Raw genomic sequence first — 18,189 nt, forward strand, 5'->3', positions numbered from 1 at the left:
TTACGTATGCGAGCAGAGATGTGACTTTGTGCGAGGTCGAGACGGTCGTTGGACGATGAGTGGGTGGATACTGTGGAGTGTGTTGTCGAACACAGCGAGGTGAGTGTCCGACTGCTACGGGTGACTGCCACTGACGAGAACAGAGTCTCGACTGTCCTCCAGATTCTGCTCTATCTCCCCCTCACCCTCGCCACCCTCTCCACCCCCGCATTCCTCCTCCTCTCCCTCCTCCTCTCCACCCACTCCCTCATACATGGCTCCCTCCTCCTCCTCTTCAACTCCCCCGCCCTCTCCGTCCTCCAGGTACCCATGCACCCCTTCCTCCTCCTCCTCTCCTTCAACGCATTCGCACAAGCTCTCCCCCACAAAGCACTCCCAACCCTCACCGCCTCCTGGGGCTCCATCCTCAGCGTCGCAGGCCCCCTCTTCATCACCATGGAAGGCCTCTCCAGTCTCCTCGCTGCCCAAAAGCTAGGCCAGAAGGGCACCCAGCTCGCAGACGAACGGGAGGGCTACCAGTTTGCCTTGTTGATCGCATCCGCAGCAGCCTATGTCGTCGCCGCCTGGTGGATCGTCGTCGTCAGTACCTCTCTTTCTGTTCTCGCCTTTTTAGGCTGATCGCGTGCAGGCCTACCCGCTGACCGCCTCCACGCCCCTCGCCTCCACCTTTCTCGGCGTCGCCTTGACCGCCTTCATCTTCCTCTCCCTCATCGGCTTCGCCCTCCGCCGCACAAACATCATCGAGTCCTCCGTCCTCGCCCTCTTCCTCGCCTACAACGTCTGGCTCGCCGGCTTTCACAGGGTCTCCTTTCCCGATACCGCGTCCTCCTAGTGCGTTCCTTTCTCTTTGTCTTTTCGGTGATCGTGGTGTGTCATGACGACGGCTGACGAACGACCCCCCAGCGCCCCCCTCCTCTCCAACATCCTCCCCCACCTCCAAACCCTCCTCAACTTTATCACAAACACCCTCCCAAAACCCGTCCTCATCGCCCTCCTCTACAGACTCGCCGTCCTCCACTTTGCGTCCCGCATTCTGCCCACCATCGGCGCGGACAGCTGGGCGCTGGAGAGCGAGGGCGACGAGGGCGGGTGGGCGGATGCCAGGCCGGTGAGTGTGCTCCCTTTTTTGCTGTGGGATGGATGCGGGCTGATGGCGTGGGGCAGACGTCGATCTTGACGCGCGTGTTGTTGACCTATAGACAGCTGATTTTCGTCATGGTCTATTCGCATTTGCTGCGTGAGTGCCTTGTTGTCGTTTGCGGCGGTGTGCTCATGGGCGTTCCATCTCGATTTTAATTTTCATTTTCATTGTCACACGTGCCTACGATCCCTCGCCTTTGAACGTCATAAACAAACTCGAACGAAATGTCACCCATTCCTTTGACGACATCAACGAACGACGACAGTCCTAGACCCCTCCTCCCAGATCTGGTGGAGGTGGATGAACATCTTCTTCACCCTCGTTCTCTGGTCCGTCGAGCTCCTCGTCGGGGGCGAGGGCGATGAGATGGGGAAGTGGAAGGTGGAGTGAGTGGGCGTGGGTGTGGGGTAAGGGTGGGATACGAGGTGGGATATGTGGGGATGGGGTGATGGAGGAGAGATGGGAGTGAAGTGGGGGGAGGAGTGAGAGGGGTGGGATGGATGGAACGAGGGAGATGTCACACAGCACGGCATCATCATGCATACACTCTAGAAAAACAGACGATCCAACGACTTTCTGCCTTGCCACCATCGTCTCAGCGTCCAACGGTCCGCCCTTCTCACATCCGACAAGACACACGCCGAGTCACCGCGATCATGATGACGATGACGATGATAAAGTGACCGTGGATGCTCTATTAGAAAATATATTTCTTGTACATTTCTTTGTCCCCCTTGTTTGTTTGTTGAATACATCGGTTGAGAGGACTTGTAGGGTGTGGATACAGAGTAGACTAGTGCCTAGAAACGTTTGCGCGTGTATGCGTGTGTAGATGATGTGGTGAGTGAGTATATACGCCAGCCCCCCTTCCCTCCTCTTTCCCCCTTTCCCATTCCCCAACTTCACCCCACCTAACACACATTCGCCTTCCACTCCGCCGCCTCCGCCGCCTCCCCCTCATAATACTCCCTCTTCCAGATCTGAGCCCTCATCTTGACCTGCTCCAATATCTCCTCGCACGCTGCGAACGCCTCGCGCCGGTGCGGTGAGGACACGGCGATCACGATGGAGGGCTGCCCGACGGGGACGGGGCCGAGGCGGTGGTGCAGGATGGTGTGCAGGAGGAGCGAGGGGGGTGGCGGTGGTGACGCCGACGCCGTGAGGGCCGAGGGTGATGTGGATGGCGGCGGGGGAGGAGGGGGAGGAAGGGGCGCGTGCGACGAGGGAGAGCGTCCCGCCGCCGATGCGCCGACCTGAGCCGCTTGTATGATCTCCGTCATCGTCTTGATCGCGAGCTTGGAGTAGGCTTGGTACTCGAGTTTGACGACGACTTTGCCTGTGGGGGGGGGGGGTCAGTCATTCGTCCGATGTGAATCATATTTTTGGGGGCGGGAAATAGAGTATAGAGAATGGGTGGGTCGGGTGTGCATCGTGATCGCACATGATCACATCGCAGGATCGGTGGGGTGGTGGACGGAGGTGGGGGTTGCGTGCGTGATAACGCCCGGGGTTTATCATCACCACCATCCACCATCGAACCACACCCCACCCCACCCCACACCACCCACCCAGCACCCCCACACCCACTCACTCGGCACAAAACAACGCACCTTTGAACGAATCCCGCGTCGTGCCGATGAAGACGGCGGTAGCGCCCGCGCCGTCGTCGCCCACGGAGCGGATGATGGCGTCGACGTCGAGGGGGGCGTAGGTGAGCACGCACGTCCCGCCCGGGAAGCTGTGGGAGGCGGCTGTGGACGTGCTGGGCGGGCTGAGGGGCGCGGACATCGTGGGGCGGAGGTGAGAGGGCTCGCAGGCGGAGGCGCGCGCTACATACTACATACACTTATCCGAGCCGCTGTGACCCAGTCTGTACTCAAGTAGGATATCCATGCATCTGGTGCACGGTAACTGGCTGGGATCACGCTCTTTTCTGCCGAGTGTCAGTGCATGTAGAGGTATGTCGTTCATGTGCTCATGAGTTGCAAGACGTTACAGTAAAAACTTGATGATATAACCATCCGAATGTCTAGTACCAGCAAACACACTTCTCACCCACACGCCTTCTGACAACTTGCCAGGTCAACCTCATAGCTATCTCTGTTAAGAATGTCAAGTCGGGTGGAACCTACAGATCAGGATGTCGATAGTGGTATGCCCCCATACTCCAACGCTTCTCTCCCCCCGTCTAGCTCACTTCGCAGATATCAGACGACGATCAGCCCACTACACCCAACGCCCTCCCATTCGACGATGCCACTCAGCTCTCCGCCCTCGCAGATTCTCTCCTCGCGCGTTTCGGAGAGCATGGCGACAGGAACGACCTCGAGAACGCGATCGCGCACTACGTCACCGCATTAGAATCACGCGGTCCCAGCCATCCAGACTACCCCACATCGCTCGCCCAGCTCGCAGGTGCCCTCAGGACGCGATACGAGCAGGAGGGCAGCCCTGAAGACCTGGACTACGCCATCGAGTCCCACACCCTTGCCATCGAGCTCATGTCCCCCACCAACACTCTCCTCCCCTCCTCCCTCATCGGCCTCTCCATCGCACATATCATCCGCTTCGAACGGCAGGGCAATTTCGACGATCTCGATTGTGCATTCGGCTTTGGCCGGCGTGCATTGGCGCTGTGTCCGCCCGGCCATCGCCTCCGCGCAAGCGTGTTTGGAGACTTGGCAAATGCGCATTTGGTTAGGTATTGGCAGAGGGGCGATCCAGGTGACTTGGATCGCGCCATCGAGAACCATGCGAGCGCGGTGGAGAGCCGCCTCCCCACCCAGCCTCCACGCTTCTCCGCACTCGTCAACTTCGCCAATGCGCTTCTTACGCGCTTCGATGAGCGGGGCGACGCTGCAGACCTTGATGGCGCGATTGCGCACTTTGCAGGCGCTGAAGAGGTATGTGGGGAGGACAATCCGAGTAAGAGCATGGTGTTGATGAATCTTGCGAACGCGCTCACGAATCGGTTTGAGAGTAGAGGTGATATGAGGGATTTGGATTGTGCGATTGGCAGGTTCGAGGGTGCGCTGAGGATGTGTAACAGCGGACATCCGAATCGCCCCATGGTGCTTATAGACCTGGCGAGTGCGCTCATGAACCGGTTCAAGCAGAGGAGCGAGATGGCAGACCTGGACGGGGCGATCGGGCATCTCGACGATGCGCTAGAGTCGTGTGCGAGGGAACATCCGAGGAGGGATTTGGTGTTTTCAAACCTGGCGAGTGCGTTCTTGGTTCGGTTCGGGCAGCGCGGGGATTTGGCAGATTTGGATAGCGCTATTCAGCGGCACGAGGATGCGCTTGAGCTGAGGCTTCCTGGTCATCCCCTCCGCTCACCGTCTCTCACCAGCCTCGCCGATGCCCTCAGGGTGCGGTTTGAGCAGAAAGGCGATCCTGGGGACCTCGATAAGGCGATTGAATATCACGAGGAGGCACTTGAGATTCTTGCAGAAGGACATCCCTCGCGTCCATCGTCACTCGTCAGTCTTGCCAATGTCCTGCTAGTGCGGTTCAACGAGCAAGGCGACCTTCGCGACCTTGATGTCGCCATCGGACATTACAGTCGTGCCGTAGCAACGTGTCCTCCAGGTCCAAATCTCCAGTCGTCACTTGGGAACTTTGCAACAGCGTTGATGACGCGTTATTCAAGGAGGGGCGACTTTGAAGATCTGGAAGAGGCTATTAGCATTTATAGTAACACTGTTTTGGTTTATCCCAAAGGCCATACGGAGCATCCCATGTCGCTCATGCACCTAGCAGAGGCGCTGGTGGAACGGTTCAGGCATCGGGGTGATGTTCGGGATTTAAACACGGCCGTCGAACATTATAAAAGCGCGCTGGTGCTCATTCCTACGGGCCACCACCATCGCGTATCCGCTCTTGGTGAACTGGCAAACGCTCTTCTGGACCGGTCTGAGCAGGGGTGTGAGATGGGCGATCTTGATCTGGCAATCGTGTATTACAACAGAGCGCTGAATTTGTGTCCTCCCGGACATTCTCGGCGCGCCGCTTCGCTCGGGAACTTGGCAAATGCGCTTCTGCGACGATACCATCAGCAAAACGACTTTGAAGACCTGGAATTGGCAATCAACCACTACCACAGTACGCTGGAGCTGTCCCTGCGAGGTCACCATGGGCATGCGATGACGGTCATGAACCTCGCCAGTGCACTCTTGATGAGATTTAAGAGTCTGGGGGACGTGGATGACCTTGGCGGAACGCTGTCACACCTGGAAGATGCAAAAAGCTGTCTGGAGGACGGACACCCAGATATGTTCAACTTGTATGATCTCCTCTCCCGTGCTCATCTAACCCGATATTTAATCTCGGAAGATGTAAGCGATCGAGAAGAGGCATTTGCGTATAGGAGGCTGGCTACGACATATGTGACGGTGGGCAGCAAGAGGCGGCTCGACTCGTGTATGCAATGGATAGCAGATGCAGAGTGCTGGGGTCACACCTCGGCACTGGAGGCGTATAGAACTGCACTTGAGATTATTGACCGGCATGTCATGGCATCCTCATCGGTGCTCACACGCCACGAAGCACTGAGAGCAGTCAGGCAGTCGATCGCCTCTGACGCCGCGTCTTGTGCAATTCGTGATGGGAGGCTGGAGGAGGCGGTAGTGTTGCTTGAGCAGGGACGGGCGCTGCTGTGGGCGCAGCTTGCACGCTTCAGGACTCCACTCGACGAGCTGAGAAGTAGAGGAAATGATGGGAGGCGGCTTGCAGCTGAATTCGAGAGGCTGAGTAGGGAGCTGGAACAGACGAGTTCTGCATGGGAATCGCAAAGAGGCCAAGAGGGGGAATCGAGGTCGGTCATTGAGCAGCGCGCACGTCGCTTTCGCAGGCTGGGCCTTGAGTGGGAGGGCGTGGTAGAGGATATCCGTAGAGCTGAAGGTTTTTCGATGTTTTTGATGCCTACGCCATTTTGTGAGCTGCAGGAAGCAGCTGTGGGTGGGCCGATCATCATCGTCAACGTTGGGAGGTATCGTTGTGATGTCATTATCGTCCTTCGGTCCAGCCCCCCTCGACTTGTGCCCCTCCCGTTGATCACCTACCAAGATGTTTCGCAGCTATCGATAGAACTCACGACCGCGCTCAAGTCATCTACAGCTGTAGGCGAGGAGAAGATACGAGAGCAGCAAATCACTCGTGTTCTCAGAGGATTGTGGGATACCATTGTCCAGCCTGTTGTTGATGTACTGAGAAGCATGAAGGATGATGTCCCAAAAGGCTCTCGGATCTGGTGGTGTCCAACCTCGAAGCTTGCGTTTCTCCCGTTGCATGCTGCTGGGCCTTATAGAAACCGTGAAGCGAACCTGCCTCACCTTTTTGTTTCTTCGTACACACCTACACTGTCCGCACTCATTAGATCTAGACGGTCAAGGCGTAACATTTCTGATTCTCCCGCTCGCAGCTTTCTGGCAATCGGGCAGCCAAAGCCGTTTAATAGTAGCTATGAAAACGACTTGCAAACGGTTGATAGCGAGTTATTGACCGTTCGCGAGATAGTCTCTCCCGTGATGCCGTGTTCTTCTCTCGCTGGAATGAAGGCCACCGCCGAAGCTGTGATGAGCGGCATACAGGCGCATGGCTGGATTCACCTATCGTGCCACGGCAAACAGGATATGTTCCAGCCCTTTGATTCGATGTTCTCCTTGCAAGACCAGCCGCTGCGCCTTTTAGACATCATCCGTGCCAGAACCAAACCCACAGCAGACCAGCCGGAGTTTGCATTCCTATCTGCATGTCATACTGCTGCTGGGGATGAGAATACGCCGGACGAGGTGATCCACCTTGCTTCTGGAATGCAGTTTTCAGGCTTCAGGAGTGTGGTGGGGACGCTTTGGGCGGTTGATGATGGCGTTGTGGGAGCTGTTGTCGAGGGATTTTATAGACATCTCGTGAGGGATGGAATGGGATATACTCAAGCTGCTCGTGCATTGAACAGGGTGATGAAGACGGTAAATAGAAATGAGGTGCCGTTGGACCAACGGATTGTGTTCATTCATATTGGAGCGTAAGACCCAGATTGCGCGAAGGTACATATTGTGGGTGTCGGAAATTGGTGCGCTGATGAAGGAAGAGTTGCTATTTTCATAAATAGATGGAGGTCGGAAAGTAAACAAGGGGAGTGAGAAACGGATGACGGTGGAGAATATAACGAAATTTGGCAGTTGTGTCCATGAAAGAAACTTCTTGAACGATGGTCGCCCCAGTGACCGAGGATTTGAAAGAGTCCATGGTGATGATGATGATAAGCCAGTTCGGCGTGATCATGAGTTGAGTGCAATGTTAAACATAAAATAAAAGATGGGCAAGTCCGCACGCCGTCATTCATAATTGTAGTTTCCACTACTGACTATTTCCGTGGGTATCTCAATTCCTTCTCACCATCAAAAGTTTTAACTGACACATTCAAGAGCACCCTCAGATTATATGTTGCTTGGGTGACTCCTTAGTGTTTACGTCGAGCTTCGAGCCCGCTACGAAAACGCCTTCCTTGGGGGCTATTTTTCAAGAGTGAAATGGTTTCCTTTTGGCCTCCTTTTGAAGATTGGCCGAGCCGACATCGGTCTCGAAGCAGCCACTCTACGTTTTATTCGTCGGCATACCTCGATACCAGTTCCACTAGTACTGGTCTCAGCAACCTACGGAAACGATGCCTACACTCTTATGCGGAGAGTGCTGAATATGTGCGGCAACTTCGACTTTTGTCTCGTCCTCCTCAAGTTCCTCCAGGTGCGGTATGTTCCCTTCGGGGCGCACCGTTCCTTGATAGCCGAATCTCTGGTAACCAACCACTCGGGCCATACCCCTCAGAGTCTACGTTCAACGATCGCCTGGTCATAGCAGCCAATCCATTCATGGACGAGGGACTTACTACTCCCATTCGCGCCAGAATGCGAAATGACCATCCTATCGTGTTCACTCATGGGGATCTCGCGCCTCGAAACATCATGATGCGAGGCTCTGAGATCGTAGCCATTGTCGACTGGGAAGAGTCTGGATGGATGCCGGAGCATTGGGAGCTGGTGAAGCTAATGTGGTGTACAGGTATGGAAAAGAACTCGGGCTGGGCCCAATTGATGTTGGACAAATTTGCACATGAAGAAGAGAGTTGGAAGATAGACAAAGAATTGTCAGACATAATGGTTGGGGCTTTCTAGCAATTTCGTCGAGCAATTCTCGAGTCCTTGGTATTACAACACTCAAATACTGCCAGTTTGACAATCTGTACATACATCTTTCAAGACTTTGCCAAGCTCGATGTCGCAGTCCAGGATAGATCAGCCGCACCATTGGTTGTCAGGAAATTACCTCGTCTACCTTGTCTATCCTGATCCAAACTATGAAGGACAATCGACCAAGCAGACCATTCTCGCACTGGGCCTCTCCATCGCTTCGAAGACTGTAAGATTTAGCTGCTTGAATATATTCGTCACGGGTCCAAGCGAGGAGAATGTGAAGACTTTGTTCAAGGGAGGAGGTATGAGGAACATTTGGATCGTAGAGCGTGAATCCGGAGTTGGTGGTGTGGTTAAACGTTAATCCGTAGGAAGGGCAAACGAATCAGGTCTTTCTTATTATTGATGACAAGCTCTGTATAGTTGGCCAGGTCAAACTTGCCGTCATTGAAGGAGCAACATACAGAAGCACTGGCCATAGTCCATCGCTAAAACTCGACCGAAAACTCTCAGGGAGTACGAGACATTGACTCACTAAGAACTGGGCGGGGTCGTAGGAAAAGGTGGTGAGTAACTCAACACACATATCCAATACTCAAATTGGTGGAACGCGTTCACATCGAAACAAGACGCCGAATTACGCGCATCCATCACCTCCATGCTAACTCGGTATCGTTGCGAGAAGAAAACGTGAATTGATTGAACTAAATGCAATACCTACAAGTGTAGTAGGATGTGTACGGAACCACCGACCCTTCGTGTCGCGATGAATAAGCGTGATACGAAACTGGGTGCTAAGAAGTCCGGTTGATCAGAACACGGCCTGACACTCGAACAGCCGCGTGGATAAAAGGCAGCTATGAGCAACAATGGGGAAAAGTATGGCCGTGTCGCCGCACGAAGAAAAAAATATCCATGTGAGGGGAACCTTATATACCACACGCGTGGGAAGGAATGGGTTTAGGGCAGACTCGAAGTTTGTGATAAGATAACTGTAGCACAAGAGTGCATTTGGTCTGGGGAAATGCAAGGCAGTACTGTATGACAGTAATGTCTTTGAATATTAACCCAGCATACACCGGACATTCGCAAGTCTTGCTTTGCTTGTCCGAGTGCTACAAATTTAGAGAGCTTTGCTGCAATGGTGTCTTGTGCTATTCTGATCCGTGTGTCCTAAATCGTCCATCATCCATATGCTCCTCCTCTCGGCCAATGCCAAAACTTGCGGTCCTGTTCCTGCAATTGTCCTGGCGTCCTAGCGCTCATGCAATCAGATTAAACCCGGCTGCATCTTTACAACCACCACATCTGCCAGCAAGCCACCTTTCTTCGATTCCCACTGCGTCTCTAATCGCGCCAAGTAGAGTACATAACCTACCGCAACGATATCCGTATCATAACCATCTCGAACCGCACTAATGTCACTTCATCTCTGTGTAGATTGCGGTGGCTCGAAGACCTCCGCCGTCATCTGCGATTCCTCTGGCACAATCCTCGGACGTGCCCTCGGCGGGCCATCCAACTTTGCTTACCTTGGGATCGCAGCCTTCACTGATGCAGTCAGAGTCGCAGTCAGCAACGCACTCAAAACCTGTGTCTCCCCACCCTCCATCGAGCCCGTTTCTCTTCCTCCCTCCTCAGAAATATTCGCAACAGTCTGGTTCGGAATCTCCGGCGTAGACAGCCCAGCAGCCGTTGTCAACGCCTCCAATGGCCTCTCCGCCCTCCTCAACGTCCCCGTAGGACCCCGCCTCATCGTAGCAAACGACACACATCTCCTCGCAGCGCCCCTCCGCCTCCACCCTGACATCTCGCACGCCATCGCTGCTATCGCAGGCACGGGTTCGTGCGTCGTGTCCTTCAAACAGACGCCCGTCGGCACACTCGAAGAGCTGGCGAGGACAGGCGGGTGGGGGTGGATTTTGGGCGACGAGGGAGGCGGGTTCCACGTCGGTCGCGAGACGCTCCGCCAGATCCTCCTCGACGACAACCGTGCCTCGCTTGGAGGCACCAAGCCCGCCCCGAGCTCACTGAAAGAGAAGATACTCGCTCGATTTGGCGTCGAGGGCGTGGAGAATGCTCCAGAGGTCCTCCCCGTCGTGCACCTCCCCGAGCCCTCGCTGACCGCAAATGAGATGCCAGACGTCCCGTCCTACCTCCTGGTTGCACGCGAGAAGAGGCTGAGCCAGCTCGCTCCCCTCGTATTTGACGCTGCGTTCAACGAGGGCGATCCGTTCGCACTGAAGGTGCTGAGGATATGTGCGCATGCGCTAGCAGAGCAAATCGCCCTTCTTTCTCGTGAGGAGGGAGAGGACCCAGCGCTGAAGCCGAGAGGGGTGAGGGCAAGGGAGAGTGTGCTGTGTTTTGGAGGATCGTTGGTAGGTGTGGAAAAGTATAGGGATATTGTACTAGAGGAACTAGAAGGGATGGGGCATGTGTTCAAGTACGTGGAGTTTGTGGACGATGCTGCCGCGGTGGGCGCTGCTGGCCTGGCGTCTTTGGGGAAACTAGATTGATACGATACATATTGGTCGGGTGAGGGAGTAATGTACGTTTATATAACTTGGGGATTCTATACTTGTGCTCAATTTGTAGGCTTGCAGTAATCGATATCTGGGGTATAACCATTAAATGAAAGAACAGTCAATCCATGGTGTAGTCTGCTCTAAGTGCACGATTAGAAGTGTATTGTTCAAATTGTGTATAATCTTGAAGCAATTCAAACACAGTGATGATCAAGTTTGCTAGTCAAATCTCTATTGTTCGACAGTTCGCATTCCTCAACACATCTTCGAGCGGAGCGTAACAATATAACGTGTGGGCACAGAGATGTTCTCATTGCCATAGTTTCTCCCGTCGACCAAGAGCTCACTAACTGAGACCTAAATGCATGTGCCAAAAATGAAATCACCTCGAGGAATGTATTGCTTTGCGCTGCATCACACTGGCGAAAGAGTAGCCCTGCGCCAGTACAAGACTAACACACGACACACGCGCATTTTAAACGTCAAACACCAATCCCATCCTATTCCCAAAACCCACCCTTATCCTGCTTGATCCGCGTATCCTGCTTCGCCTTACTTCCCTTCGCCCTCCCCGCCTTTTGCGCACCCCGCTTGGAGTGATACTTTTTCTGCTGCCGTGCGCGCTGTTTGGCAAGGTCTGTCGAGACTCTGTCGCGCATGTCAGACTGGAGGCTGAGCTGTGCGGTCATTCGAGCGAGTGTATCTGGAGAGGGAGAGCGCGATTCGGGTGGAGAGCGGGAGAGGTGTCTGGGGGATGATAAAGTGTCGGAGAGGTGGGGGTCGGTTCCGGCAACAGTTGGAGAGTGAGAGGCTTTTTGGGCGTTGGGATCAGGGGTGGGGGCTGAAGATCGATGGGATTTTGAGTGTGTGTTTTCTGTCTCGGCTATGTCGACATCGTGTGTAGAACTATCTTGTTCTTTTTCAGTGCCCTCCCCTTCATCTTCATCTTCATCGTTATCATCTTCCTCTTCACCTTCAAGTACATCTTCCTCCACTTCATCTTCGTCTTCCTCCATCTCTTCTCCATCACTCAGGTCTTCGTCACCTTCGTTTGGCTCAGTAGTTTTGACCGTTTCCATATACTAAGGACGACCGTAAGCCCTCGAAATAAGCTTATTTTCATATCACCTACATCTTCTAGAACCTTTTGTTCCTTCTTGCTGAACCCACTAGCAGCAACCTCAACGTCCAGCCTGAAATGTTCCTCTCCATCTCGATCTTTCGTGCTCTGAAATTTAGGATAGAGAGAGCTCTCATATTTGAACCTTCTCTTGAAGAATGTTCGTATGCACTCTACATCGCGATTGAAGTACCTATTCACAGGGTTCGATGTCATCTATAGAAGTTAAATGGCTTCCAAGGATACATACCATTCGGCGTTCTGATGTGACGTGCTGACCATCTGAGGGAAATCGATCACTATCGGGTCTCCAGAGTCACGTTGTATGAGGATGTTAAATTCGTTGAAGTCGCCGTGTATTAGCCCTACGCGGGCAAACCGGACAATGAGGTCCATCAGTGTGGAGTAAAGTTTTCCGGCATTGGGAACCTCAGCTATTTGGCGTCTGTGGGGGTAGGGTTGGGATGAAAAGTGAGATTGTTACTGAGAGGGGTAAGGAGCATTACAATGGGTATGCGTCGATGTGGCTCATGAGAATGCAATGTCTTGCTTGGTCTATGGGACGTGGGACGGGGAAGTCATGATCGTATAACACCTATTTTTTTTAAGTCAGAAATGAAGGAATTGAGTGAAAGGAACGGGTCGAACTTTCATGAAGGCCCATTCCTTTTGTGCAGCCAGACGAGACATGTACATCCATGACGCCGATTGGCGCTTTCCAAGGTAGTCTCTCTTCTCCTTGATGGCACGAAACGATATCCGGCCCAAACTGATATTTCATTGAAAACAGCGATGAGGAGGTGAAGAAAGTACCGTACCGATGTAACTTGAGCACCATCTCCTTACCCTCGTTATCGGCAACAAGATATATATCTACATAGACCTTCAGAGCTGCTTATGAGAGGAATTGGTGGGTGTACGACTCACCCGCCTCTTTCCCAACACCAATCTGATTGCCTACAGAATACAAGGAATCTCTTTTCAAAAACGCTCGCATCGCGAGGAAGTCGTATCCGCCGTACGTCAGTCTGTACCCATCATCTTCCAAAAGATATTGTAATCAGCCAAACCTCATTTACAAACACATGTTATTTGGTACTTACATTTCGCGTTTTGCACTCTGGCGACCAGATTCCGTTTTGCAAGAGATCCCAAAAGCTTATTCACTCCTCCATTCCGTAGCTTTGAAACTTGTACTATAATAACGGTGGGCACGATTTCGTGGTTTTTAGATCCGATTTCTACCTGATTAGATTTTTGGTATTAAATCGCGATGTAAGATTGACAATAGGCCATCCTGCGTGTGAGTCGTACCGCCGATAACACCCTGAATTCCTCAGGGGTAACGTATCTCAAGTCCGTTGCGTCTAGCTTCATTGTGGTGCAGGTAACGCTGTTGTTCTTTTGTCAGATTCAAATTTGGTTTATCAGGGAAATGTTAGGAATAGCGTTCCCGCCAAAGGTCTCCGAAGAAGATAATCTCAGACTCGGGTCTGGTGGCTGTTCACCTGAAGCTTACTAAGCGGTGCAAGCATCTGCAAATATATACAAACTGATTTATCACTCCGGAGGTTGCTCCACACCCCTTTCTCCATTGTACCACTTCCATCCATATCACCCTCCACAATGGTTCACATTCGAAATTCAACAACAACCCGCAAATCAACTTCTCGTATTCGCTCTAGTACGCCCGTAGCATCTCAGTCTATGATAAAGCGTCTCTCAGGGCCTTCATCTCACTCTAAACGACAACATCAGAAACAACAGCACTTTAAGCAAGAACGGCGGCGTATAGCATTTGCAGCCCAGCGTTCCCGTCGCGAGCGATGGGCAAGCATCGCACAAGATACGCAGAGTATTGTTCTTGGGGATGGCAAGTACGTGGAAGAAAGCCATTCTAATATTTCTTTTCCTTCAGTTTTCGTTTCATCTGCGTCTTTGAACGACTTTTCTACTTCTTATTTTGTTCTTGCTTCTTCCTCTTTAAATACTCCTATTGTTCATTCAGCAAAGCCAATAACTTCCCATCCCCAAGGACAGACCAAGCCCTCAGTGGCGTCCGCGACTAGACACATTTCACATGATATCGGGCCTCAGATTCTACTCAGCAGGCAGGGAACTACCTTTTATCCCCATTGTTCGCCGTCTCTTGCAGACTGGCGCAAGTCCGATCTAGCTCGTAGACCGGACTCACCCATGCATTCCACAATAATCCAATTCACGCCCTCTTCAACGCTTACCGCCGCTCGTAGGCTGCACAACAGCAATGCCGAGCCCTCGGGTTCTCAACGCAGCCCCGCCTCTATCCCGATCGGTGTATTATCGTTCGCATCGCCCAAGAGAGCCGGTGGTGGCTACCTCCATGGTGGTAATGAACAGGAAGAAGGCCTTGCTAGGTGTAGTACCCTTGTTGCAAGCCTCCGGACTGACCAAGCGAAAGAGTTTTACAAGACGCACAGAAGATTTCTCAGCATGGATGGTGCCGGCATCCATGACCATTCAATGGTGTACAGCCCCGGTGTAGTCGTATTCAGGGATGATGATGATGAAGCCGAATCAAATGCTGTCTCGACAGACCATCCAACTATACCCCCTAATAATCAAGATTCTAACCAGAAATCCACCTTCATTCCTCCTTACACAATTAATGTCCTCTCCGCTGTCCCCGTCAATGCCGCTGCAATCAGACAGAATTATCTCATCACTGCTTCTGATGCACATGTCTTTTCTGACGGCATTTGTGACAAAATGCGGGATAGGATGGCTCGTGCACTGAGGATCTTTCAAACACGCGGAGATCAAACATTGGTGCTAGGAGCATTCGGATGTGGATCATGCGAGAACAAAGTGGAGATGATAGCGGAGCTTTGGGCAGAGTTGTTGGTGTGTGGAGAGAGGACAAGCGGAGGGGCGAAGGAGCACAAGAGCAAGGCGAAATACAAGGATGTTTTTGAAGAGATAGTTTTTGCTGTTCCAGGGAAGCACTTCGAGCCCTTCAAGAAAGCATTCGAGATGCGAGTGTTTGAGGCAGAGTTATCAGATGCTGCAAGTGATACGGATGCTTAGTGAGATTCGGTTTTTATTTTGCAGTGATGTTGATGATTGCTATAGGATATGTAGGTTGTAAAGGTTATTGTTGTAGCATCATATCTGTGATACCCTTCAGATATTTTTATATTCAAATACAGTTATTGTATCGTTAGCATCGCTGTCGGTGCACAAAGTGAGCAAACCTAGTTATGCAGTTTTGCATGCAGCTAATTTGAGAGGCTGGTAGCATGGAGTAGGGACTCCCCTATTCTGGATGGCGAAGAGCCTCGGAATTCGAATGCAATTCTTGGTCAATGGGCGAAAGTCGAAATAGTGAAGTTCCACTTTCTGGCGATATTATACTCTTCATGCTGACAGAATTTTTGGTGCGTCTTGTAAGTTCAGTTCGCAACCTCTCAGCAGCCCTTGTCATTTGTCCGTCCACATTTGGGACTCCAACGCCACTCACTTGTTTTCCTAGTTGTAGGCGTTGCTTGTTCTACGCTTCAACTTCCAGTCCTATTGAGTAGGTTGCAAGACAAATGGACGTCACCAGGATAAAATAATGCAGTGCAGTGCCCCATTCTGCATTGAAGTATTATATATAAGCTTCAACCCCCAAGGCGACTTTTATGGATATAGGTTCGGTCCGACAAGATGCACCGCTCCCCAATGTCACTTGAACAAACAACTGATGATCACTGATTTCTCAACCCTCAAAGAGAACAATAGCGACTTCGCGAATGCGGAATGTTATCATATTCCACGGTAGCTTCCTCTTCACTGGTTTGCCCATTCCATGACTTCTAGAAGTGTCGCGCATAGACTTCTGTACAGTGATCAGAAACTCTGTCGCAAAAATCCGTTTTTCATGATTTGGCCGAATGCGACCTGATAACGCTGTAAGAAATTTGGATAACATATTAGATACAAAACGCTGCGGACAGGTTCGATCAGATGCCTGTAAGGATAATACGCGTGATGAGTGTGAATACGCTAGCCACGTTGATCGCGCTGACATGGCTGATCGTGCTGACACGGCTGATCGCGCTGAAGTGCCGAAGTACGCTGATCGAGCTCACCAGACTGACCTGTCAATTCAGCCTGAGTGCTGTGATCAAGGATATCCGTCGATTCAGGCAGAGGACACGGACAACGCTGACCTGGTATCAGTAAGGCTCAACAGTCCTATCGCGCCTGGTTCGGCCTAATACGGAGTTTTTAATATATGCTTTTGTTTGCTTTTTGCCGGTTTTCAATTTTAAAGCTTAGAGTAAAAAGAGACAATAGAAGCCATAGTATTTCGTTGTAAATAGTATCTACTAGTTGTTAAAGTGATATCCCCGAGGTAGATTTGTATATTACTAAGCCATTAGTATCAGTAAATACCGTACACGTTGATTCATGATTCTCATCCCATTCCTCAGATGGGTAGCAAGTTGAGTGATAATGCAAGCATTAATATGGGATGGTCCAGGCATCGGAAGGGGAAATTTTGCTCCTAGTGTTGCAGAAACAGCCAGCGAGACTGACTGCTTGATGGCTGCTATAGCGGAAGACAACATTGAGGCTGATGCCAAAGTCAGAAAGATTATAATACATACCTGAGTAGTGCGGCTCCTAGCCGTGTTCTTTGTTGGCTGCTGGCTTCCTCGTTTAAACATCAGGGTTGATTGGCTCTGCAAGCATATTTGAGTTATCAATAAATGAGTGTGCATCGTGTAGCCTGATGACATACCTTGTAAGTTTGAAGACTCAAAGGCCTGCAACATCAAGTGTTCGTGTTGGTGGTATTCAAAAGGGAGCAAGCATGTGAACGACAGGCGGGAGCCTCGCCCTCCTTATATACAACATGTGGCGCTGGTGGAGCTAGAAACGTCATGATTAGTTAATTATCAAGAGATACTGTATCCTCGCTCACTGGAAGTGGAGCCCAACAATACACTTGGACCCATAATCCAACAACCCATGCCATCATACACAGGAAAGCGACGACGACGTAGTTCCACGCCTTGTATTGAAGAGACGTCGTCGTCAGAAAACAGCTCAAAGTTATCTACTTATAATAATGCTGCTCCCACAGTTCTTGCACATGCTGCCGAAGGTCCCAGTAAACTCGAGCAACACTGGCTGAAAATTCATGGAGACACATATTCAGTAAAGCAGAAGGAAAATAATGCAGGGCTTGTAGCTGCAACAAGTCCCCTGGTCTCACCTCGTACACCTACGCCGCCTCCGCCAACCAAAGACTCTCCAGTGCTGAGATTGGGCTCCACAAGCACGCACACATCTGACGGTGTGATATCATACCATGATGGTGGTGGATTTGGTCAGGGTTGTCCTGTGGATAGAAAAGGGCGTTATAAGTACAATCGGCTTGAACGATACCAGCAAAGTACCCCGAGTTTTTCGACACCCACTAAATCCCGGGTAGATGACACAGCGAGTGCTGATAAACTTCCTACGCCTGGTGTAAACCTGGTCAATTCTTTTAATGCGGCAAACAAAGAGGTAAGAAATTCAATACACAAGAATTATGTTTTGTGACTTACCAGTTTGATTGAAAGAACTCTGTGGTAAATGTTGCCGAGACAACAGGAAAAAGTGATGGAAAAGGCACCGTCCCTTTGAAGCGTCGCATAGGTGATCAAGATACCATTGACAATGAGGTACACATATTGAGATCACAGTAATTTGGGCTCACCGTTGGTACCATTCAGCAGATGGTCAATATTATTCCCCCATTGACTCCTGGGACCGGTCGTGGGGCGCGTCAATTCCTCGTATCACAAATGGAGCTCTCACCGCTTAACCCAGGGAAAAGGAGGAGAGTTGCAAGGTCAGAAGCACCAGACAGTCGAGTCTCTCAAGATTTGGAAGAGACATTGCGGAACATCGAAAAGAATCTTGATGAGGTGGGAAAAGTGTTGAAAGAAGACGTTGGAGGGGCGATCCGCGAGCAGACTGAAGTGCTGAAGGGTGTTCTCCATGAGTTTGTGTCAAAGTAGAGCGGGTACAAATCACTGCTGTATCATTATTGTTGATTGTGTTAGTAAAGACTGTACGAACCTGCCTTTCTCTTTGTCCAACTTGTCTCCCATAGTCTTGGACAGTTTCTTGAACTCGTGTTTGGACTTGGCGTTATCGACACCTCAGTTACAGTTTGAGTCGTCCAGATTT

The 18,189-nt window shown here is 51.5% G+C and overlaps 7 protein-coding genes across 7 annotated transcripts; 6 read left to right on the forward strand and 1 right to left on the reverse strand.

The window, feature by feature from the left end:
• Positions 1 to 55: 55 nt before the first annotated feature.
• SERLADRAFT_348040 (uncharacterized protein) lies at positions 56 to 1,531 on the forward strand (the record flags this gene model as incomplete). The annotated part of the gene is made up of 6 exons (XM_007316649.1): positions 56 to 99; positions 144 to 579; positions 629 to 831; positions 904 to 1,108; positions 1,165 to 1,237; positions 1,407 to 1,531. The coding sequence occupies 6 exons, from the start codon at positions 56 to 58 to the stop codon at positions 1,529 to 1,531; spliced, it is 1,086 nt and encodes a 361-aa protein (XP_007316711.1).
• A 563-nt stretch (positions 1,532 to 2,094) lies between these two features.
• SERLADRAFT_339519 (uncharacterized protein) lies at positions 2,095 to 2,869 on the reverse strand (the record flags this gene model as incomplete). The annotated part of the gene is made up of 2 exons (XM_007316650.1): positions 2,095 to 2,477; positions 2,752 to 2,869. Coding segments are annotated over 2 exons (501 nt in total), but the record flags the coding sequence as incomplete, so codon positions are not given.
• Positions 2,870 to 3,208: 339 nt separating this feature from the next.
• Positions 3,209 to 7,307, forward strand: SERLADRAFT_447721 (uncharacterized protein; the record flags this gene model as incomplete). The annotated part of the gene is made up of 3 exons (XM_007316651.1): positions 3,209 to 3,293; positions 3,353 to 4,609; positions 5,216 to 7,307. The coding sequence occupies 3 exons, from the start codon at positions 3,251 to 3,253 to the stop codon at positions 7,168 to 7,170; spliced, it is 3,255 nt and encodes a 1,084-aa protein (XP_007316713.1).
• Positions 7,308 to 7,674: 367 nt separating this feature from the next.
• On the forward strand, positions 7,675 to 8,316 carry SERLADRAFT_436356 (uncharacterized protein; the record flags this gene model as incomplete). The annotated part of the gene is made up of 1 exon (XM_007316652.1): positions 7,675 to 8,316. One exon carries the CDS (start codon positions 7,675 to 7,677, stop codon positions 8,314 to 8,316), a length of 642 nt encoding a protein of 213 aa, XP_007316714.1.
• Positions 8,317 to 9,752: 1,436 nt separating this feature from the next.
• On the forward strand, positions 9,753 to 10,829 carry SERLADRAFT_334866 (uncharacterized protein; the record flags this gene model as incomplete). The annotated part of the gene is made up of 1 exon (XM_007316653.1): positions 9,753 to 10,829. A coding segment is annotated over one exon (1,077 nt), but the record flags the coding sequence as incomplete, so codon positions are not given.
• Positions 10,830 to 13,781: 2,952 nt separating this feature from the next.
• On the forward strand, positions 13,782 to 15,963 carry SERLADRAFT_463717 (uncharacterized protein; the record flags this gene model as incomplete). The annotated part of the gene is made up of 4 exons (XM_007316654.1): positions 13,782 to 13,856; positions 14,015 to 15,202; positions 15,257 to 15,342; positions 15,410 to 15,963. The coding sequence occupies 2 exons, from the start codon at positions 13,850 to 13,852 to the stop codon at positions 15,043 to 15,045; spliced, it is 1,038 nt and encodes a 345-aa protein (XP_007316716.1).
• A 1,014-nt stretch (positions 15,964 to 16,977) lies between these two features.
• Positions 16,978 to 18,183, forward strand: SERLADRAFT_414541 (uncharacterized protein; the record flags this gene model as incomplete). Its single annotated transcript, XM_007316655.1, has 3 exons — positions 16,978 to 17,520; positions 17,577 to 17,678; positions 17,733 to 18,183. The coding sequence occupies 3 exons, from the start codon at positions 16,978 to 16,980 to the stop codon at positions 18,015 to 18,017; spliced, it is 930 nt and encodes a 309-aa protein (XP_007316717.1).
• Between the last annotated feature and the right edge of the window lie 6 nt (positions 18,184 to 18,189).

This window comes from Serpula lacrymans (genome assembly GCF_000218685.1).
Source record: "Serpula lacrymans var. lacrymans S7.9 unplaced genomic scaffold SERLAscaffold_5, whole genome shotgun sequence".
In the NCBI taxonomy this organism is placed as follows: domain Eukaryota; kingdom Fungi; phylum Basidiomycota; class Agaricomycetes; order Boletales; family Serpulaceae; genus Serpula; species Serpula lacrymans.